Here is a 17094-nt window from a genome sequence, read left to right on the forward strand (position 1 = left end):
AAGGTGACTCAATCATTCTTCATATGATCGGGAAACATGACTCCGGTTTATGTAGTACTTCAGAGACTGTGGAGCACATTCTGTTAAAGTGCATCAGATATAATAATGATAGATTAATGCAAGAAAATCAAATCTAGTCATTAGTTAGCAATGGAATTTATTAAGAAACTCTTTACAAGCGTTCAAGATTTTATTAGAATTCTTAAAGGCCACAAATCTAATAAAAGTATTTAGTTAAGAAGAGTTTTTCTCCACATTGATGGTTTCACTCCATCTCAGTAGATGGCAGAAATGCACAATATGATGGTTTGCTGAATCGAAAGAAGAAGACAAAGTACTTTCACTTTCTCCAAATCATCGGATTCTTCCTGAAACATCTGGACGCGGTCAGAAAGAAAGACAACTTCATCTTATTTCCTGGTAAGAGCTGATCTGAAGAGACTGCGGTACATCTCCCTCTAAAATCTGTTCTCTGAAGGACTAATTGCTGTTAAACTCCTCATATGAATGTTTGCATAGTATAATTAATTTTAGACCGTTGCGAGATGATAATGATCACTGCGAGACTAAAAAGAGAGTTGAGGGCGCAGCGTCCAGATGTTGCCAGATCCAGATATTAAAGGATCTTTGGACTTGTCTTTTCGAGAAGGGTCTCGCTGCAGCCTACACCATCCAGGGGTCGTGGTTAGATCCAGATCCAACTCCTCCCACCTTACATATCCCTAAACCCACCCATCACCCCCTAGATGTGGATCCAGCCACGCCCCCTGGATGTTGTGGACTGCAGGGAGCCCTGCTTGGTCTTTTCTGCTTAATTTGACACTTTAGAACGTTAATAAAGTAGGAAGTTGCAGTTTCAGCAGTATTTTTTTTTTCTTATCTTATTTGCAAAAGATTTGAAATAATTTCAGTTTATTTTTCGAGTTTTGTTTGTTTTATCAATATCTGTCAACACTGCATCGCTGACTCTTAAACTGGCTGTAATCAAATAAACCCATGGCCAGGTTATTGCTGACAGCATACCATATTCTGTAAGGGAAACACAAAAATTATCACGATATTATCTATTAGAAACGTTATCAACGCTGTCAAAAACAGTAGAATTTAACACAAGTACACAGATCTGTAGAACAAGTAGCCCTCAAAAACAGCTTTCACAAACATCTGTCTGTATGTAATGAGTTGTATTATTATAGCACAATTCTATATCCCTCCCTCACTAATTTTCAAAGTCAAAAACTGGCTATGGCCATGCTGCTGTCTATATATTAAATCTCTTTTGAATGAGCGCTCGCTGTTCACTTTCACTTTTGGATCACACACCCTGTGTAAAGAGAGCACATATCAGATATCTGTCGATCTGTGGAGCAGCATGGTCTTGTCAGTCATCTCTCCTTACTCTCCACCCATGATCAGTTAAATCTGACTCCTGCAGCTGCTGTTGGATGCAGGGTTGCCAAGTCATGGGTTGGTTTTCCTCGTGGGTTTAATGTTTGAAATACTGCATAAATTACATTTGACTGAAATGCTTGTAACATTTGACCATTTTCCATTCTGCCCATGATAAACTGAGGTAGATGTTAAGTCTTGTAACCCTATCTAAGAGTGTGTTTACAATGTTACTGTACTGATACACAAAGAGCAGCTCTTTATATTGTAACATGTGCAATATACGTAATATGTCAAAATTCGCAAGTTACAAGAAATATAATGTGCAATAAAGCTGATTTGTTCTTGCAGAGCTTCATTATGGTGAACTACTGTGGTCTTGTATCTGAGAAAAATGTGCCAGGTAAAAACTCTCAACTTCCTTCTTATAATAACAGCTTTAACTGTTTATTTTGTGTATAATTCTTCTTAATTACCAACAGTGTATTTTCTCAGGTGCAGATCTTCTGAAGAGAGTGTTGAGATGTTTGTGTAGATCTTCTGAAGAGAGCGTTGAGGTGTTTCGGTAGATCTTCTGAAGAGAGTATTGAGGTGTTTCGGTAGATCTTCTGAAGAGAGTGTTGAGATGTTTGTGTAGATCTTCTGAAGAGAGTGTTGAGATGTTTGTGTGTTTGTGTAGATCTTCTGAAGAGAGTGTTGAGATGTTTGTGTGGATCTTCTGAAGAGAGTGTTGAGGTGTTTGTGTAGATCTTCTGAAGAGAGTGTTGAGATGTTTGTGTGTTTGTGTAGATCTTCTGAAGAGAGTGTTGAGGTGTTTGTGTAGATCTTCTGAAGAGAGTGTTGAGATGTTTGTGTGTTTGTGTAGATCTTCTGAAGAGAGTGTTGAGGTGTTTGTGTAGATCTTCTGAAGAGAGTGTTGAGATGTTTGTGTAGATCTTCTGAAGAGAGTGTTGAGATGTTTGTGTAGATCTTCTGAAGAGAGTGTTGAGATGTTTGTGTAGATCTTCTGAAGACAGTGTTGAGGTGTTTGTGTAGATCTTCTGAAGAGAGTGTTGAGATGTTTGTGTGTTTGTGTAGATCTTCTGAAGAGAGTGTTGAGATGTTTGTGTAGATCTTCTGAAGAGAGTGTTGAGATGTTTGTGTAGATCTTCTGAAGAGAGTGTTGAGATGTTTGTGTAGATCTTCTGAAGAGAGTGTTGAGATGTTTGTGTAGATCTTCTGAAGAGAGTGTTGAGATGTTTGTGTAGATCTTCTGAAGAGAGTGTTGAGATGTTTGTGTAGATCTTCTGAAGAGAGTGTTGAGATGTTTGTGTAGATCTTCTGAAGAGAGTGTTGAGGTGTTTGTGTGTTTCTCTCAGTTCCTCTGAAGAGCATCTCGGTGCAGCTGCTGGTTCAGGATCATGTGGCCTCAGTCAGCTCCAGTCTGCAGTATGTCAATGAGGAGGATCATCCGCTGGAGGCCGTGTTCGTCTTCCCGCTGCCCTCCGATGCCGCCGTCTGCCACTTCAGCGCCAGGGTTGGAGAGCAAGAGATTGTTGCAGAGGTGCAGGACAAACAGAGAGTGAGTCTAATCAGCAGCAGTGTTGTGTTTTATCTATTCCTGCTCAGACCTGACCCTAATCAAACTCACCTGTGTGCTGGAGCTAAACTTTGGAGGACAGTGGCTCTATGCCCATGTTATCTGGAATAACAGTAAGCTGGGTTGTTCTGGTGTTTATGGATGTGTTTGTCTCTCACAGGCGCGGGATCAGTATGATGATGCTGTGAGTTCGGGTCAGCAGGCGTTTCTGCTGGAAGAGAGCGATCAGAGTCCGGATGTGTTCAGACTGAGTGTGGGCTGTTTGTCTCCGGGTCAGACTGCCGTCATCTCCATCATCTACATCATTGAGCTCAGCGTTCAGGCCGACAACGCCCTGCGCTTCTGTCTGCCGGCTGTACTCAACCCTCGATACACACCAGCAGGTGCACAGTTTACCTGATTCCAGCAAACAACACACACTGAGATCATAATCATACTGTATTAGGGACGCATTGATCCAATATTCAGTATCGGTATCGGCTCCGATACTGGCATTTTCTGCTGAATCAAGTATCAGTCAGATGAGACGGATCAAAATCTGATATTGTGTGAATAATATTCTGGGTTATTGTTAAGCCCCACAAAAGAGACACAAATATTATAAAGCACCATAAAGTTCTCCTGCACGGGATGTGCAGAAGCGCATGTCCCACTCTGTATTTATATTATAATACTTTTGCAAAGAAAAATTATTAATAGCCTTTCTTGTTTTGTCCTACGACAGGACAGCTCAAGAGATTCTATTAATAATCTAATGCATAGCACAGGAGGCAGGAGCATATTATAGATTGGACTCTTGTCTATCATGTTTCTTCCTCATCACTGTGCTTTACATTTAAAAGAAATGACGGTAACACTTTAGAATACTGTTTCTTACTGCATAACTAATAAGGAATTATTGAAGAGCTAACAGGTTATTATTCATTAACACTTAACTCACTACTGTTAACTACTAAGGAAGATGTGTTAACTAGTCAGTAGGTAATATAATTGTCATAACTCCTGAAGAACTACTATTCATTATCTACTAGTTAAGGTTCAAGAAAAATTCCTTATTAGTTATGCAGTAAGTAAGAAATAGTATTCTAAAGTGTTACTGAAATGGCTTTTAATTTTATAGCATATATTTGTATATAAGTATCTACTTGTTTTTCATGAATGTATTTTACAACAATAGAAAGTGCCGTGTGTAACATTTTACCAGATTTAGTCCTACACCTATTCACTTATATTTGTTCCCCACTAAATAATGTTATTTCAATACTGTAAAGTTTTTGATTTTATAAAATGATTGTGCACTTTTGCTGCTGAATTATCCACTAACCTAGTTTATAATAGTATTTTTGTCATAGATTATTTATGATTATACATTTTTAAAATATTTTATAGAAAATAAATTTAAATCTATATTTATCGGATTGTATCGGTATCGGCCGATACTCAGAATTTTCTGGATCGAATTGGTTCTGAAAGTATTGTATCATTGCATCCCTAAATCATATATCGGCCAGAACAGTAACTTTCCACATCTTCACTAGGTTTTTTACATTTATAATTCAGATATGTTTGACTTCTGAAAGAAGTGTCTACTGCATTTAATTGATCAAAAATACTGTAAAAATTATTAAAAAAATATATATATATTAGTATAATTGAAATGTGAATATATGTTACATACTAATAATACATACTGATAAAAAAAAAATTATAGCCTGTATGCACTGTAGTCGCTTTGGATAAAAGCGCCTGCTAAATGCATAAATATAAATGTAAATTAATTATGTTCAAATGTAATTTATTTCAGAATTTTAAGCATCATTACTCCAGTCTTCAGTATCACATGACCCTTCAGAAATCATTCTAATATACTGATTTACTGCTCAAGAAACATTTCTGCTTCAGTGACTGGTGTTATAGTGTATCTCTGTTTGTCTGTCTATTTCTTTCAGCTTCAGCGGCTGGTGTTCCAGAAGTTTTCTCAGCATCAGTTATTCCTTACACTCTGTCTCTGAGTGTTGAAGTGAGATCTTCAGACCGCATCTCCAGACTGGAGTCCAGCTGCCCTCTGGATCCTCTGGAGTTCCTCGACGCACAGCACACTCACGCCACGGTACTGTGTGTTTATGTGTGAGTGTGTGTGTGTGTGTGTGTGTGTACAGTTTTCATGCACGTAGCATCAGCAGAAGCCTGTAATGTGTGTGTATGTGTGTGTGTGTGTAGGTGAATCTGAGCGCTGGTCACCGGTTTGATAAGGATGTGGAGCTGCTTCTGTACTATGAGAACACCCATCAGCCCACTGCTGTGGTGGAGGCTGGAGCAGCTGCAGCTCAGACAGGTAGATGGTTTTCGTTTGTAAATATACTGCTAATATGTGACTTAATGGTCAGCTCACCCTCAAATGAACATTAAGTCATTGACTTCTCATAGAAGCTTCACACTCATGACTTCTCTCCTGAGGCCACAAGAGGGCGTACCGAGCAAAATATTACTAATGCACGTGTATTCAAAGCAATAAAATAACAGGACTATCTTTGAAAAAAAGTGCATAGTGTTTAAAATAATGTTTCTAAGCCAAAAATAATTAGTTAAGTTGCTTAAACAATTAGAAACAAAACAGCATCATGTATGCATGCATAGTTTAATACAAAGGACCGAAAAACAATCACAAAGAGTACTTTTTTAATTTAAAAACATGATATGCAGTGAGATGGGGGAAAAAAATGTTGAGACGTGTTTTCTAAAAGTTCAACTTACATTAATTTTTACATGCTTTCTAAACCAGCGGCTCTCTCGTGCGAGACACGAGTGCAATGGTGATAGATGTCCCTCTAGAAAATGCAATAAATATGCATTCTGTGTGAACGGCTTGGTTTCAGTTTTACCGTAAACAAGATCTTCTCTGCATTGATGTTCTCTTTTTCTGCAATTTTTTGAATGAACAACGCAATATCGCCGCATCTGGTGGGTTCACCTGGATAGGCTAACAAAAACATTAAAAAGCAATGACACTTACATCGTCATCGCATCTTGTTTGCCACTGATAAGGCTGCCTGACATAAAATTGAAATGCAACATTTTTGCATTACAATGTGGATTTTTATTTTAAATTCAATAAATATGCAAGATTCAATTTTTTATTTGACAGCCCTAGTATAGTGTAACATATACTGAATCAGGCCATTTACACCCTGTTTCCCTGTTTCAGGGTCTCTGATGGGCGACCCGGCGCTCATGATCAGTTTGTACCCAGAGTTCCCTGCGGATGTGATGTCATCACTGGCGTCTCAGGGCGAGTTCATTTTTGTGGTGGACAGATCCGGCAGTATGAGATGCGAGATGCATCATGGGAAAGATGCACAGAAGCGCATCGAAAGCGCAAGAGTAAGATATAGGATTTCAGATATAACACATCTATTGAGTTGTATTGAGTCACTGAACTCATCTGTACTTGTGTCTCTCCAGGACACGCTGCTGCTGCTGCTGAAGAGTTTGCCCATGGGATGCTACTTCAACATCTACGGATTCGGCTCTCGCTTTGAGTCCTTCTTCCCGTCAGTAACTGGATGTTAGTTGTTCTTTAGGAATGATCTCATGTTGGTTAGCTGTGGTTTTGAGAGAGATTGTGTCGTTGCAGTCAGAGTGTCGTGTACAGCGAGGACACGATGGAAGAGGCTCTAAGGAGAGTAAAGAGCATGAGCGCAGATATGGGCGGCACAGAGATCCTACAGCCTCTGAAACACATCTACAGTCAGCCCTGTTACCCTGATCACCCCCGACAGGTACAGACAAACATATCACAGGATTAGTTCACTTCCAGAATAAAGATTTCCTTTTAGTTTACTCACCCCCATGTCATCCAAGATGTTCTTGTCTTTCTTTCTTCAGTCGAAAAGAAATTAAGGTTTTTGAGGAAAACATTCCAAGATTTTTCTCCATATAGTGGACTTCAATGGGGATCAACGGAATGAAGTTTCAATGCAGCTTCAAAGGGCTCTACACGATCCCTGCCGAGGAATAAGGGTCTTATCTAGCAAAACCATCTGTCATTTTCTAAGAAAATAAAACTGTATATACTTTTTAACCAGAAATGCTCATCTTGCACTAGCTGGACCTCACGCATTATGTAATCACACCAGCGTGATGCAGGCGGAAGTACCGACCCAGTGTTTACAAAGCGACATGTAAAGACAGTCAAATGCCCTTTACTAAATAGGTAAAACAATGATGTCAGAAGATTTTACCCTTCTTATCTGAACTGACGCACAAAGTTCAAGTTCAAGTTGAGCTTTATTGTCATTCCGCTACATGTGGGGACATGCAGTGGAACGAAATGTCATGTCTCGCAGGACCACGGTGCTACATAAATACAGACATTACAACAATGAAGTAAAAAAAACACTATAAACCTATACACTACTAACAGATTTAACTATAAGTATACTATATATAAGTATTTACCCTATACAAACTAAGAAGGATAAAAAATACAACTATACGAATGCTTCACATAAATATTACCCTATACAAACTAAAAAATAGAAGATAAAAAATACAAACTATACGAATGCTTCACAAATACTGTACATGTGCAAAGAGAGACATTTGAGTCAGCAGCTGGTTGGGGAACAGTGCAGGATGATTTGTAGTGCATGAGCATGTAAACATACATATATTGCTGAGTTTTTTGTGAGATTGTGCACACGCAGCAGTGTGTGTAAGTGTCCATAGTGCAAATAGTGTAAGGTGTAAAGGGTCCATAGTGCACATAGTGTAGGGTGTGAGTGTCCATAGTGTAAAGTGTCCATAGTGCACATAGAGGAGAGTGTCCATAGTGTAAAGAAAAATAAGAATAAAATAAATAAAAAAATAATAATTAAAGTTCCATACAGTTTTTCTTTGGTGTGGTAAGGTTTGGGGTGGGGGGTGGTCCATGTTCAGGAGGTAGGGGTTTGCATGGGGTTTCAGAGGGGGGCGGGGTGGTTTGAGTTCAGGGCTCTCACAGCCTGGGGGAAAAAGCTGTTGAGCAGTCTGGCGGAGCGGGCTCTGATGCTCCGGTACCGTCTTCCTGATGGTAGGAGCTGGAAGAGACTGTGGGAGGGATGGGTGGAGTCCTTCACGATGCTGTTGGTTTTGCTGGAGCATCGTGTAAGGAAGATGTCCAGGATGGAGGGGAGAGGGGCACCGATGATCTTTGCAGCTGTGTTCACTGTCCGCTGGAGGGTCTTGCGGTCAGCAGCACTGCAGTTCCCGTACCAGACAGTGATGCAGCTGGTCAGCACACTCTCAATGGTGCCTCTGTAGAATGTGGTGAGGATGGGTGGAGGGAGACTTGCTCTTTTCAGCCGGCGGAGAAAGTGTAGGCGCTGTTGTGCCTTTTTGGAGAGTGACATGGTTTTGGTGGTCCAGGTGAGATCCTCTGTGATGTGTACCCCCAGGAATTTAGTGCTGCTGACTCTCTCCACAGTCGAGCTGTCGATGGTCAGTGGGGGGTGGTCAACAGAGTTTCTTCTGAAGTCCATCACAACCTCCTTTGTCTTCTCCACATTGAGGGACAGATTGTTTGTGCCACACCATTCAGCCAGCTGTGCCACTTCCTCTCTGTAGTGCGTTTCATCGTTGTTGCTGATGAGACCTACGACTGTTGTGTCATCAGCAAACTTGATGATGTGGTTGGAGCTGAACTTGGCAGTGCAGTCGTGGGTCAGCAGTGTGAAGAGCAGCGGGCTGAGCACACAGCCTTGTGGAGCACCTGTGCTCAGTGTTGTAGTGCTCGAGGTGTTGTTGCCGACACGGACTGACTGAGGTCTTCCAGTTAGAAAGTCCAGGATCCAGTTACAGAGGGAATTGTTAAGGCCCAGCAGGTTTAGCTTATTTATGAGCTGTTGTGGGATTATTGTGTTGAATGCCGATCTGAAGTCAATGAACAGCATTCTAACATAGGAGTCTTTATTTTCTAGGTGGGTAAGAGCCAGGTGGAGGGTGGAGGAAATTGCATCGTCCGTAGAGCGGTTTGGACGGTATGCAAACTGGAGCGGGTCGAGTGTGTTGGGGAGGCTGGTTTTGATGTTATGCATGACTAGCCTCTCAAAGCACTTCATCATGATTGGAGTCAGTGCTATGGGACGGTAGTCATTGAGACAGGACACAGGTGATTTCTTTGGTACCGGTATGATTGTTGTGGATTTGAAACACGTGGGGACGACTGCCTGACTCAGCAAGGTGTTGAAGATATCTGTTAGGACATCTGTCAGCTGTGCAGCACAGTCTCTCAGAACACGGCCAGGTATGTTGTCAGGACCCGCAGCCTTGCGTGGGTTAATCCTAGATAGGGTCTTCCTTACGTCGGCTGGAGACAGACAGAGCGCCCGGTCGTTGAGAGGTGTGGGCAGTTTTTGTGCAGGTGTGTCATTCTGCATTTCAAACCGTGAATAAAAGTGGTTGAGTGCATCGGGGAGGGATGTGTCCTCATCACAGGCCTGTGGCGGGGGCTTGTAGTCTGTGATGGTCTGAATGGCTTGCCACAGGCTCCGTGTGTCTCTGCTGTCTGTGAAGTGGTTGTTGATTTTTTGGGCATATGACCGTTTTGCTTTTTTGATGCCACAGGACAGATTGGCTCTTGCTGTTTTGAGGGCTGCTTTATCTCCTGATCTGAATGCTTCATCTCTGGTCTTTAGCAGCCCACGAACCTCTGCTGTCATCCATGGCTTCTGGTTTGCACGTGTGGTGATGGTCTTGGTGACTGTCACATCACAAAGACGAAGAGCTAACTGCATGTGACGTTTCCAACATGATTACGTAATGTGTGAAGCAGAGCTAGTGAAAGATGAGCATTTCTGGTTAAAAAGTATATACAGTTTTATTTTCTTAGAAAATGACAGATGGTTTTGCTAGATAAGACCCTTATTTCTCGGCAGGGATCGTGTAGAGCTCTTTGAAGCTGCATTGAAACTTCATTCCGTTGATCCCCATTGAAGTCCACTATATGGAGAAAAATCTTGGAATGTTTCTTCAAAAACCTTAATTTCTTTTCGACTGAAGAAAGAAAGACAAGAACATCTTGGATGACATGGGGGTGAGTAAATTAGCTGGAATTTTTTATTCTGGAAGCGAACTAATGCTTTAATCACTTAACGCTCGTTCTGAACATTAGAGAGGTGTTTTTCTCATCCTGAGACTGATTTTCTCTCAGCTGTTCATCTTCACTGATGGAGAGGTGGGGAACACTAAGGAGGTGCTGGATCTGGTGAAGAGTCACGTTTACTCTCACAGGTGTGTTCACTCGTCTCGGTCCTCCTCATTTACTCCAGGGTTAGTTCATGTCAGAAGCTCAGCGCTGGAGCTGCTCTTGTGTCTGCAGGTGTTTCTCCTTCGGGATCGGTGAGGGTGCGAGTACGGCTCTAATCACAGGAATGGCCAGAGAAGGTTCTGGTCACGCTCAGTTCATCACAGGCACTGACCGCATGCAGCCCAAAGTAAGACCTGCTGCAGAAACAGACTGGATCCAGTCAGTGCAAGATGTTTAGGGAGTTTATTTACAGCCATCTCTTGTTCATCAGGTGATGCAGTCTCTCAGGTTTGCTCTTCAGCCGGCCGTGGATAATATCTCTGTGGACTGGACCGTTCCTGAGGGAGTGAGGATGGAAATACTGTCCCCACCCATCAATGCTCTGTTCCAGGGACAGAGGGCGCTCATCTACGCTCAGATTAAAGGACAGGTCAAAGCTTTAAATGGTTTAATTATTAGTAGCCTGCAGGTAAAATACAGAATGTGACCATGGACCACAAAACCAGTCATAAGGGTAATTTTTTTTTTAATTGAGTTGTATACTACATAAATAAATGAATAAATAATATGTCCATTGATGTATGGTTTGTTATGATAGGACAATATTTGTCTGAGATACAACTATTTGAAAATCTGGAATCTGAGGGAGCAAAAAAATCTAAATATTGAGAAAATCTCCTTTAAAGTTGTTCAAATGAAGTTCTTAGCAATGCATATTACTAATCAAAAATGAAGTTTTGATACATTTATGGTAGGAAATTTACTTAATATCTTCATGGAACATGATCTTTACTTAATATCCTAATGATTTTTAGCATAAAAGAGAAATGTATAATTTTGAGCCATACAATGTATTGTTGGCTATTTCTACAAATATACCTGTGCTACTGATGACTGCTTTTGTGCTGCAGGGTCACATATGTCAATCATTTTGTGTTTCTGTGATTAAGAAAAGTTGCTGCGCTGCCTGACAGCCTGTCCTAACTCAGATGTGATGCAACACTGGCCCTTGTAAGAAAGTAGTTGAAGAGTGTAAAATCACCAAATCCTCCCTTTGTTTCTCCCTTTTTATAGAGCTCAGGAAAGACAGAGGGAGCTGTAACTGTGAAATACAGGCTGAAAAATCAACCAGTGACTAACCAGCTCCAGTTTACTCTTAAACCAGCAGAAGACACAGGGTAACACACACACACATACACACACACAGCCACACACACAAAATGTGTGTAAATATGGCGGCAAATATGATAAAAATACAATAAGCAGACATCACGAGGCAAAAATGGGTTAAGAATTTAGACGAGCGCTGTGCAAACATACTAGTTTCTAATATCTGAAACTAACAGAGCAGAGGTGATGCATGCACATTAACACACACTATAGAAACAAGACTGTTAAATATATGATCTTTTCTAATTGTCATGTTTGTGGTCTCTCACATCTTGAAAATCTGATAAGACTGTAAAAATCTTTTAGTGTGAGCCAGCCTTTACTGACAGTGATATTCCTTTACAATTAATCGGCAATAAAATTCAGCATTGGAAGCTTACTTTTCTCACCATCAGATTCGCACGCACTCAAACTCCAGTAATATCCCGGGTCATTGAATCACTGAGTTGCTGTCAGTCCTGTGTTCCCGCCTCTTGTGTCCTTATTTGGTATGTTTCCTGTCCTCGTTTAGTGTGATGATTAGTTTATTCTGTTCCAGCTGTGTGTATTAATTATCTATGATTTACCTGTGTATTTAGTTCCTGTCTGTTCATTTAGTTTTGGTCTGGGCTACTCGTTACTCCCGGTGTTTCTGTGTGTCAGCCCGGCCTAGCCTAGCCATGTTTGGCTTTATTAAAGACTGTTATTTTGAGTTTATCCTTGTCTTCGTGTTCCTCCCCGTTGTGTGCACCGTGACAGTTGCTGAATCAAGAACAGCTGCGATCTTAAATCATTTTAAACATGTTGGATGGATCATCTCCAACAATAAATCTCACTAATACAGTTTTATTACTATTTAATTCATTGCATATTTTGGCTGTAATAGGACAATTACAGATGACATGAAACTATTAAAATACACTGGTGGTCACAATGATCAGAACACTAGTATTTTCAGCAGCTAAAATAGTTTTTTAAGTCAGTTATTTCTATCTTTTGCTGTAGTGTGTCACTTTACATTTCCAAACATTCATTTAGTCATTAATTGTAATAATCCAGTAAGATTTTTGAGATCTGATCTAATCATCATCAGTCTGTCTGGAATGACATGAAGAAACAGAACAAACTGAGACAGACTAAATCCAGAAGAACTGTGTCTCCAAGACGCTTCAAGAAATCTCCTGCAAAGCTCCTGAGAAACTCTGCTCAAGAGCACCGAGGACAAAAGCTGCTTTAAACACAAAGGATGCTCACAACAAATGTTGATTTCATTTAGTTCATAGAAGTTAAATGATAAAGAATATCAATTTATGACAATATTTTTGACAGCATCCTCATTTTACAGCATTTTACACAAGAGCCTAAAACTTCTAACAGGACTGTAGCTTTGCAGGAGGTTTCTTGAAGCGTCTTGGAGACACAGTTCTTCTGGATTTAGTCTGTCTCAGTTTGTTCTGTTTCTTCATGTCATTAGTGACACACATTGTGTTTGTTGCAGACTGACGATCCACCGGCTGGCGGCCCGGTCTGTGATCCGCTCTCTGGAGCTGCAGGAGCGAGCCGGAGGAGCTGCAGGCCTGGAGAACATCAGGAGCAGGATTGTGGAGCTCAGCGTTCAGGCAGGAGTGAGCAGCGTTCATACGGCCTTCATAGGCATCAATAAAGACAGCAGACAGACGGTGAAAGGGCCGCTGCTGCAGAGGAGAGTGCCTGTACGGAGTAAGTTCACTGATTCTGTGTGTGTTTAGAGCAGGACTGTCCTCCAGTCCCAATCTAACACACCTGCACCAGATAAACTCTAAACTTCTGTGTAGAAGTGGGATTTCATAAGCAGTTTTCCTGTCACATTATAGTGTAATATTGGTGTGCTGACATCAACATGTGGAATTATATTCTTTATTAGGTATGAAGAAACGGTCTTTAATGATTGGTGCCCCTCGGAGGATGCACGGTAAGAAATAATATACATTGTTCTTTCATTTTTAACCTTTTTTGGGGTCAGTCCAGCTCAAGTAGTCCAATGAAGGGTGTTTAATCATTTTCCTAATATCTTTAGAGTGATGAACTCTTTGTATTGGTCATGCAAAAACACCAGTTATTTTATTGTTATCTGTGCACCTTCTGTGTATTAGTAAGTGAAGTAAAGTGACATACTGCCAAGTATGGTGACCCATACTCGGAATTCGTGCTCTGCATTTAACCCATCCAACGTGCACACACACAGCAGTGAACACACACACACACACAGCAGTGAACACACACACACACACAGCAGTGAACACACACACACACACAGCAGTGAACACACACACACACACAGCAGTGAACACACACACACACACACCACATTTTCTTTTTCTCCATATCTAACTGTGCTCTCATCAGTTTCTCTCTGTATTCATAGCAATGAAGGCTGAAAGTGAATCATTTGAGAGAGGTAAACAGCCAAGATGCACGTCATTAATCTGTCGCCAAGATGCACATCATTAATCTGTCTTGTTCTTTTCTCAATCTCTGATTGTCACTCTTTGAATGCTTGTTTTTTAGAACGTGCTCGTGAATCATTGTCTAATCGTGTCTTCTTCCGGTCTGCAGTCTGCAGTATGATGGATGCATCTACTTCTGATTCTGGTTCTGGTTCTGGTTCTGGTTCTGATTCTGATTCTGATTCTGCATTACATCGGGGTAAATCAACACATCCGGCTCACATTCAGAGAACATTACTCTGATCAGATGTGGACGTCATATTATTATGTAACAGAGCTGGATTTCCATCCCATCTGAAGAGGCTACATCAGTGTACAACATTTCTTCTATTAATTGCCCTTAACAGCAACTAGAGATCATAGGAATCAATGACAAACCATTTATGGGTAAATGTAGTTTCCTGGTGTGACACTCTTCAGTGTTTAAAAATGCTTAAAGGGTCATCGGATGCAATATTCACTTTACAAGTTGTTTGAACATAAATGTGTGTCAGAAGTGTGTGTACACTTCCATCCTATAATGATAAAAATCCAGCCAGTGTTTTTTTTTTTAAATCCCGTTTCTCCAATCAGGCTGTTCTGAGATTCCTGTCAGAATGATGTAGTTCTGTGCAGGCCCCTCCCACGATAGTTGATTGACAAGGCCATTTTACCTTAGCTCCGCCCCCCGAGTGAGCTGAGAGCTGTCCGCCGGTGCAGGGGAAGACACCGTGATTGAGTCTCAGATTGAGTGATTGAGGCTTGATGAAAACAGAGCTGATTTTGACAGGGTAAAAAAGGTGTTTTATACACTACCATTGAGAAATTTTAACCAAAGTATGTTATAGACTTTTCATTTAGACCCTAAAGAATCATATCAACTTGTGGAAAATGATCATCTGATAACCTCTTTAAACGAAACAAAACTTGAACGAATGGCCAACAAATGAAGGTCAGCTTATGGAATTCAAATGTTTTGTGCTTTTGCTCTAAACACTTTAAATAGTGCAAAAACACTGCATGTAGATCATTTTAGAAGTGATGTTTTGTTTGAGGTGGAAAAGAAAAAAGCATGTTATTACATACAGTAGTAGCCTGTATTGATAGCATCACACTTTAATCATCATGCACGCATTTCTACAGTAAGTGTTTGGTTGTGTTTGGATTGCAGTTAGATTTAGTTTTTGTGCATGTCTTGCATCAGCTGGATTTTTGTCATGTAAAGCTGAACTGTGCATGATGACATCATCGCTGTGTTTGGGTGATATCATCATCATCACCACCGCTGATCTGTCTGCTTCAGGTGCTGAAGTCAAACCTTCAGAAAGGGCAAAACTCGCTCTGTTTCAAAACATTGAGAAACAGGCTTAACTGGGATCCGTTTATAACCCTGAATAGGAATCCCGTCTGCACTGATCTGCTTTACTGACAATCATAACAGAACTGCGTGTGTTTCAGCTGAACCCGAGCTCCAGAAGGACCCTTTGCTCCAGCTGGTCTCTCTTCAGAAGGCAGTGGGATGCTGGGAGCTGAACGCTGCGCTAGCTGATGTGTTTGGGAAGACAAAGGACGAGATGACCAATCAGAAACCAGCACAGGTGGGACAAATCCAATACTGAGAAGTTGATTAACACTGTTGTATTCTCCCGTAGTGACTATTGTAGTGCTTTGTTGACTGGTGTTTCAAAAGCTATCCTAAACAAATTGCAGGACGTGCAAAATTTGGCTGCCACAATCCTAACTAGAACTAGGATTAGAGATCATATCACTCCTGTCTTGGAGTCCTTGCATCGGCTCCTTGTTATGTTTAGGGTTGATTTTATAATGCTGATGCTTATTTATAAGGCTGTGCATGGTTTGGCCTCAATATTTGTAGAGTTTTTAACTCCCTATACACTAATGTGTGACCGTCGCTCATCTGAAACTGGTCTGTTAACTGTTCCCTCAAAACCTGTTTAAGATTGATGGGAGATGGGGCGTTTTCTTCACTAGCTCCAAAACTATAGAACTTGACGTGTGTGTGTGTGTGTGTGTGTGTGTGTGTGTGTGTGTGTGTGTGTGTGTGTTTCAGGTGGATGGGTCAGTGTGGGCCACTGTCCTCGCTCTCATCTGGTTATATGTGTATAAACTGGATCAGCAGGTGGAGTGGCAGTTAGTGGCCGTGAAGGCGGCGTCATGGATCCGCTCTCAGAAACGTGAGACGATGCTCATTCATTCATTCAGTGCTTGCTGTACATGTTCTTATACAGTGGAGATTGAGAGTGTGTGTGTGTGTGTTTCAGCGGACGGTCTGTCTCAGTGTGTGTGTGAAGGGAACCTCCTGCTGGGATCTCAGGTGACTGAAGACACGCTGGGAATCTGAAGAGTCTTGTGCTGTCAGAAGAACAAACATCTCTCTCTTTATCATAAACATCTGTGTCTGTTTTCTAGGATAAAATATAAACATTTTTAACAGAATAAAACTGACATTCATTTTTGTATCAGTATTTTTAGTAAGCTTTAGGGCTTGTCCTATATAATTATATAATCTTATGGTACTTTGTGTCGTGATCTCACTGAATCCTGCATTATTTTGCGGTGTGTGTTTAATTGAGCTGATTCTGTCAGTGTGTCTCTACCAAACTGTTCTCTCATTAATGATGGAGCTCTGTCTGTAAACAGAAGTCAGTCTCTCTGTCTGTTTGTGGTGTTGATAGAGTCAGTCTATTTTAGATATTCTAACAGAGAATAAAGATTATTAGGTTAAAACTGAACAGGCTTTTGGATTCAATGAGACTTTAAATCTCGTTCTTTATAAAGATTTTTTTTTTTGCTCCATTTTTGTTGTTTGTTGCGTTACTCCATCCATGTGGGCAGGATTTACTTAATTCACTTAGAGTATAATCAGGGCCGTCGCTAGGGATCTGGGCCCTCTGCACTGAATTTGTTATGGGGCCGCTCAAAATCACATTCAGCAAATCAAGCCCATCCGGCCCACAAATCCCCCCTTGAATGTTTTGATGGGTCATACGGTGTTCAATTGGAGTAAATGAATGAATAAAACAGGACAGAAACGAATACTGATAGATATAACTGAATTCACAACAAATACAACAAACTTAATAATGCATTTTTGTCACAGAAAAGCACTTGACAGTAAAGCATTGATTTTTGAGCTAGACTGCTGGATAGTTACTGCTAATAAATTCTGTCATCATTGGTAGCACTTTATTTTACAGTACGTGTAC

General features: G+C 40.9%; 1 protein-coding gene across 2 annotated transcripts; it reads left to right on the forward strand.

The window, feature by feature from the left end:
• Nucleotides 1-305: 305 nt before the first annotated feature.
• On the forward strand, nucleotides 306-16683 carry LOC306866918 (von Willebrand factor A domain-containing protein 5A-like). Of its 2 annotated transcripts, none has more exons than XM_079412363.1 (20): nucleotides 306-420; nucleotides 1741-1792; nucleotides 2748-2950; nucleotides 3129-3351; nucleotides 4918-5078; nucleotides 5189-5303; nucleotides 6174-6349; nucleotides 6431-6519; nucleotides 6603-6747; nucleotides 10158-10237; nucleotides 10326-10440; nucleotides 10525-10683; nucleotides 11328-11431; nucleotides 12901-13121; nucleotides 13306-13353; nucleotides 13807-13839; nucleotides 13950-14087; nucleotides 15326-15465; nucleotides 15939-16062; nucleotides 16150-16683. In XM_079412363.1, exons 2-20 carry the CDS (start codon nucleotides 1750-1752, stop codon nucleotides 16227-16229), a joined length of 2397 nt encoding a protein of 798 aa, XP_079268489.1. In that variant the 5' UTR covers nucleotides 306-420; nucleotides 1741-1749; the 3' UTR covers nucleotides 16230-16683. The 2 variants fall into 2 exon arrangements, with proteins under 2 accessions (XP_079268489.1, XP_079268490.1); XM_079412364.1 differs by having other exon boundaries at nucleotides 326-420; nucleotides 13998-14087; nucleotides 16150-16618.
• Nucleotides 16684-17094: the final 411 nt, after the last annotated feature.

Source organism: Barbus barbus, assembly GCF_936440315.1.
Source record: "Barbus barbus genome assembly, chromosome: 48".
Classification (NCBI taxonomy): Eukaryota; Metazoa; Chordata; class Actinopteri; order Cypriniformes; family Cyprinidae; genus Barbus; species Barbus barbus.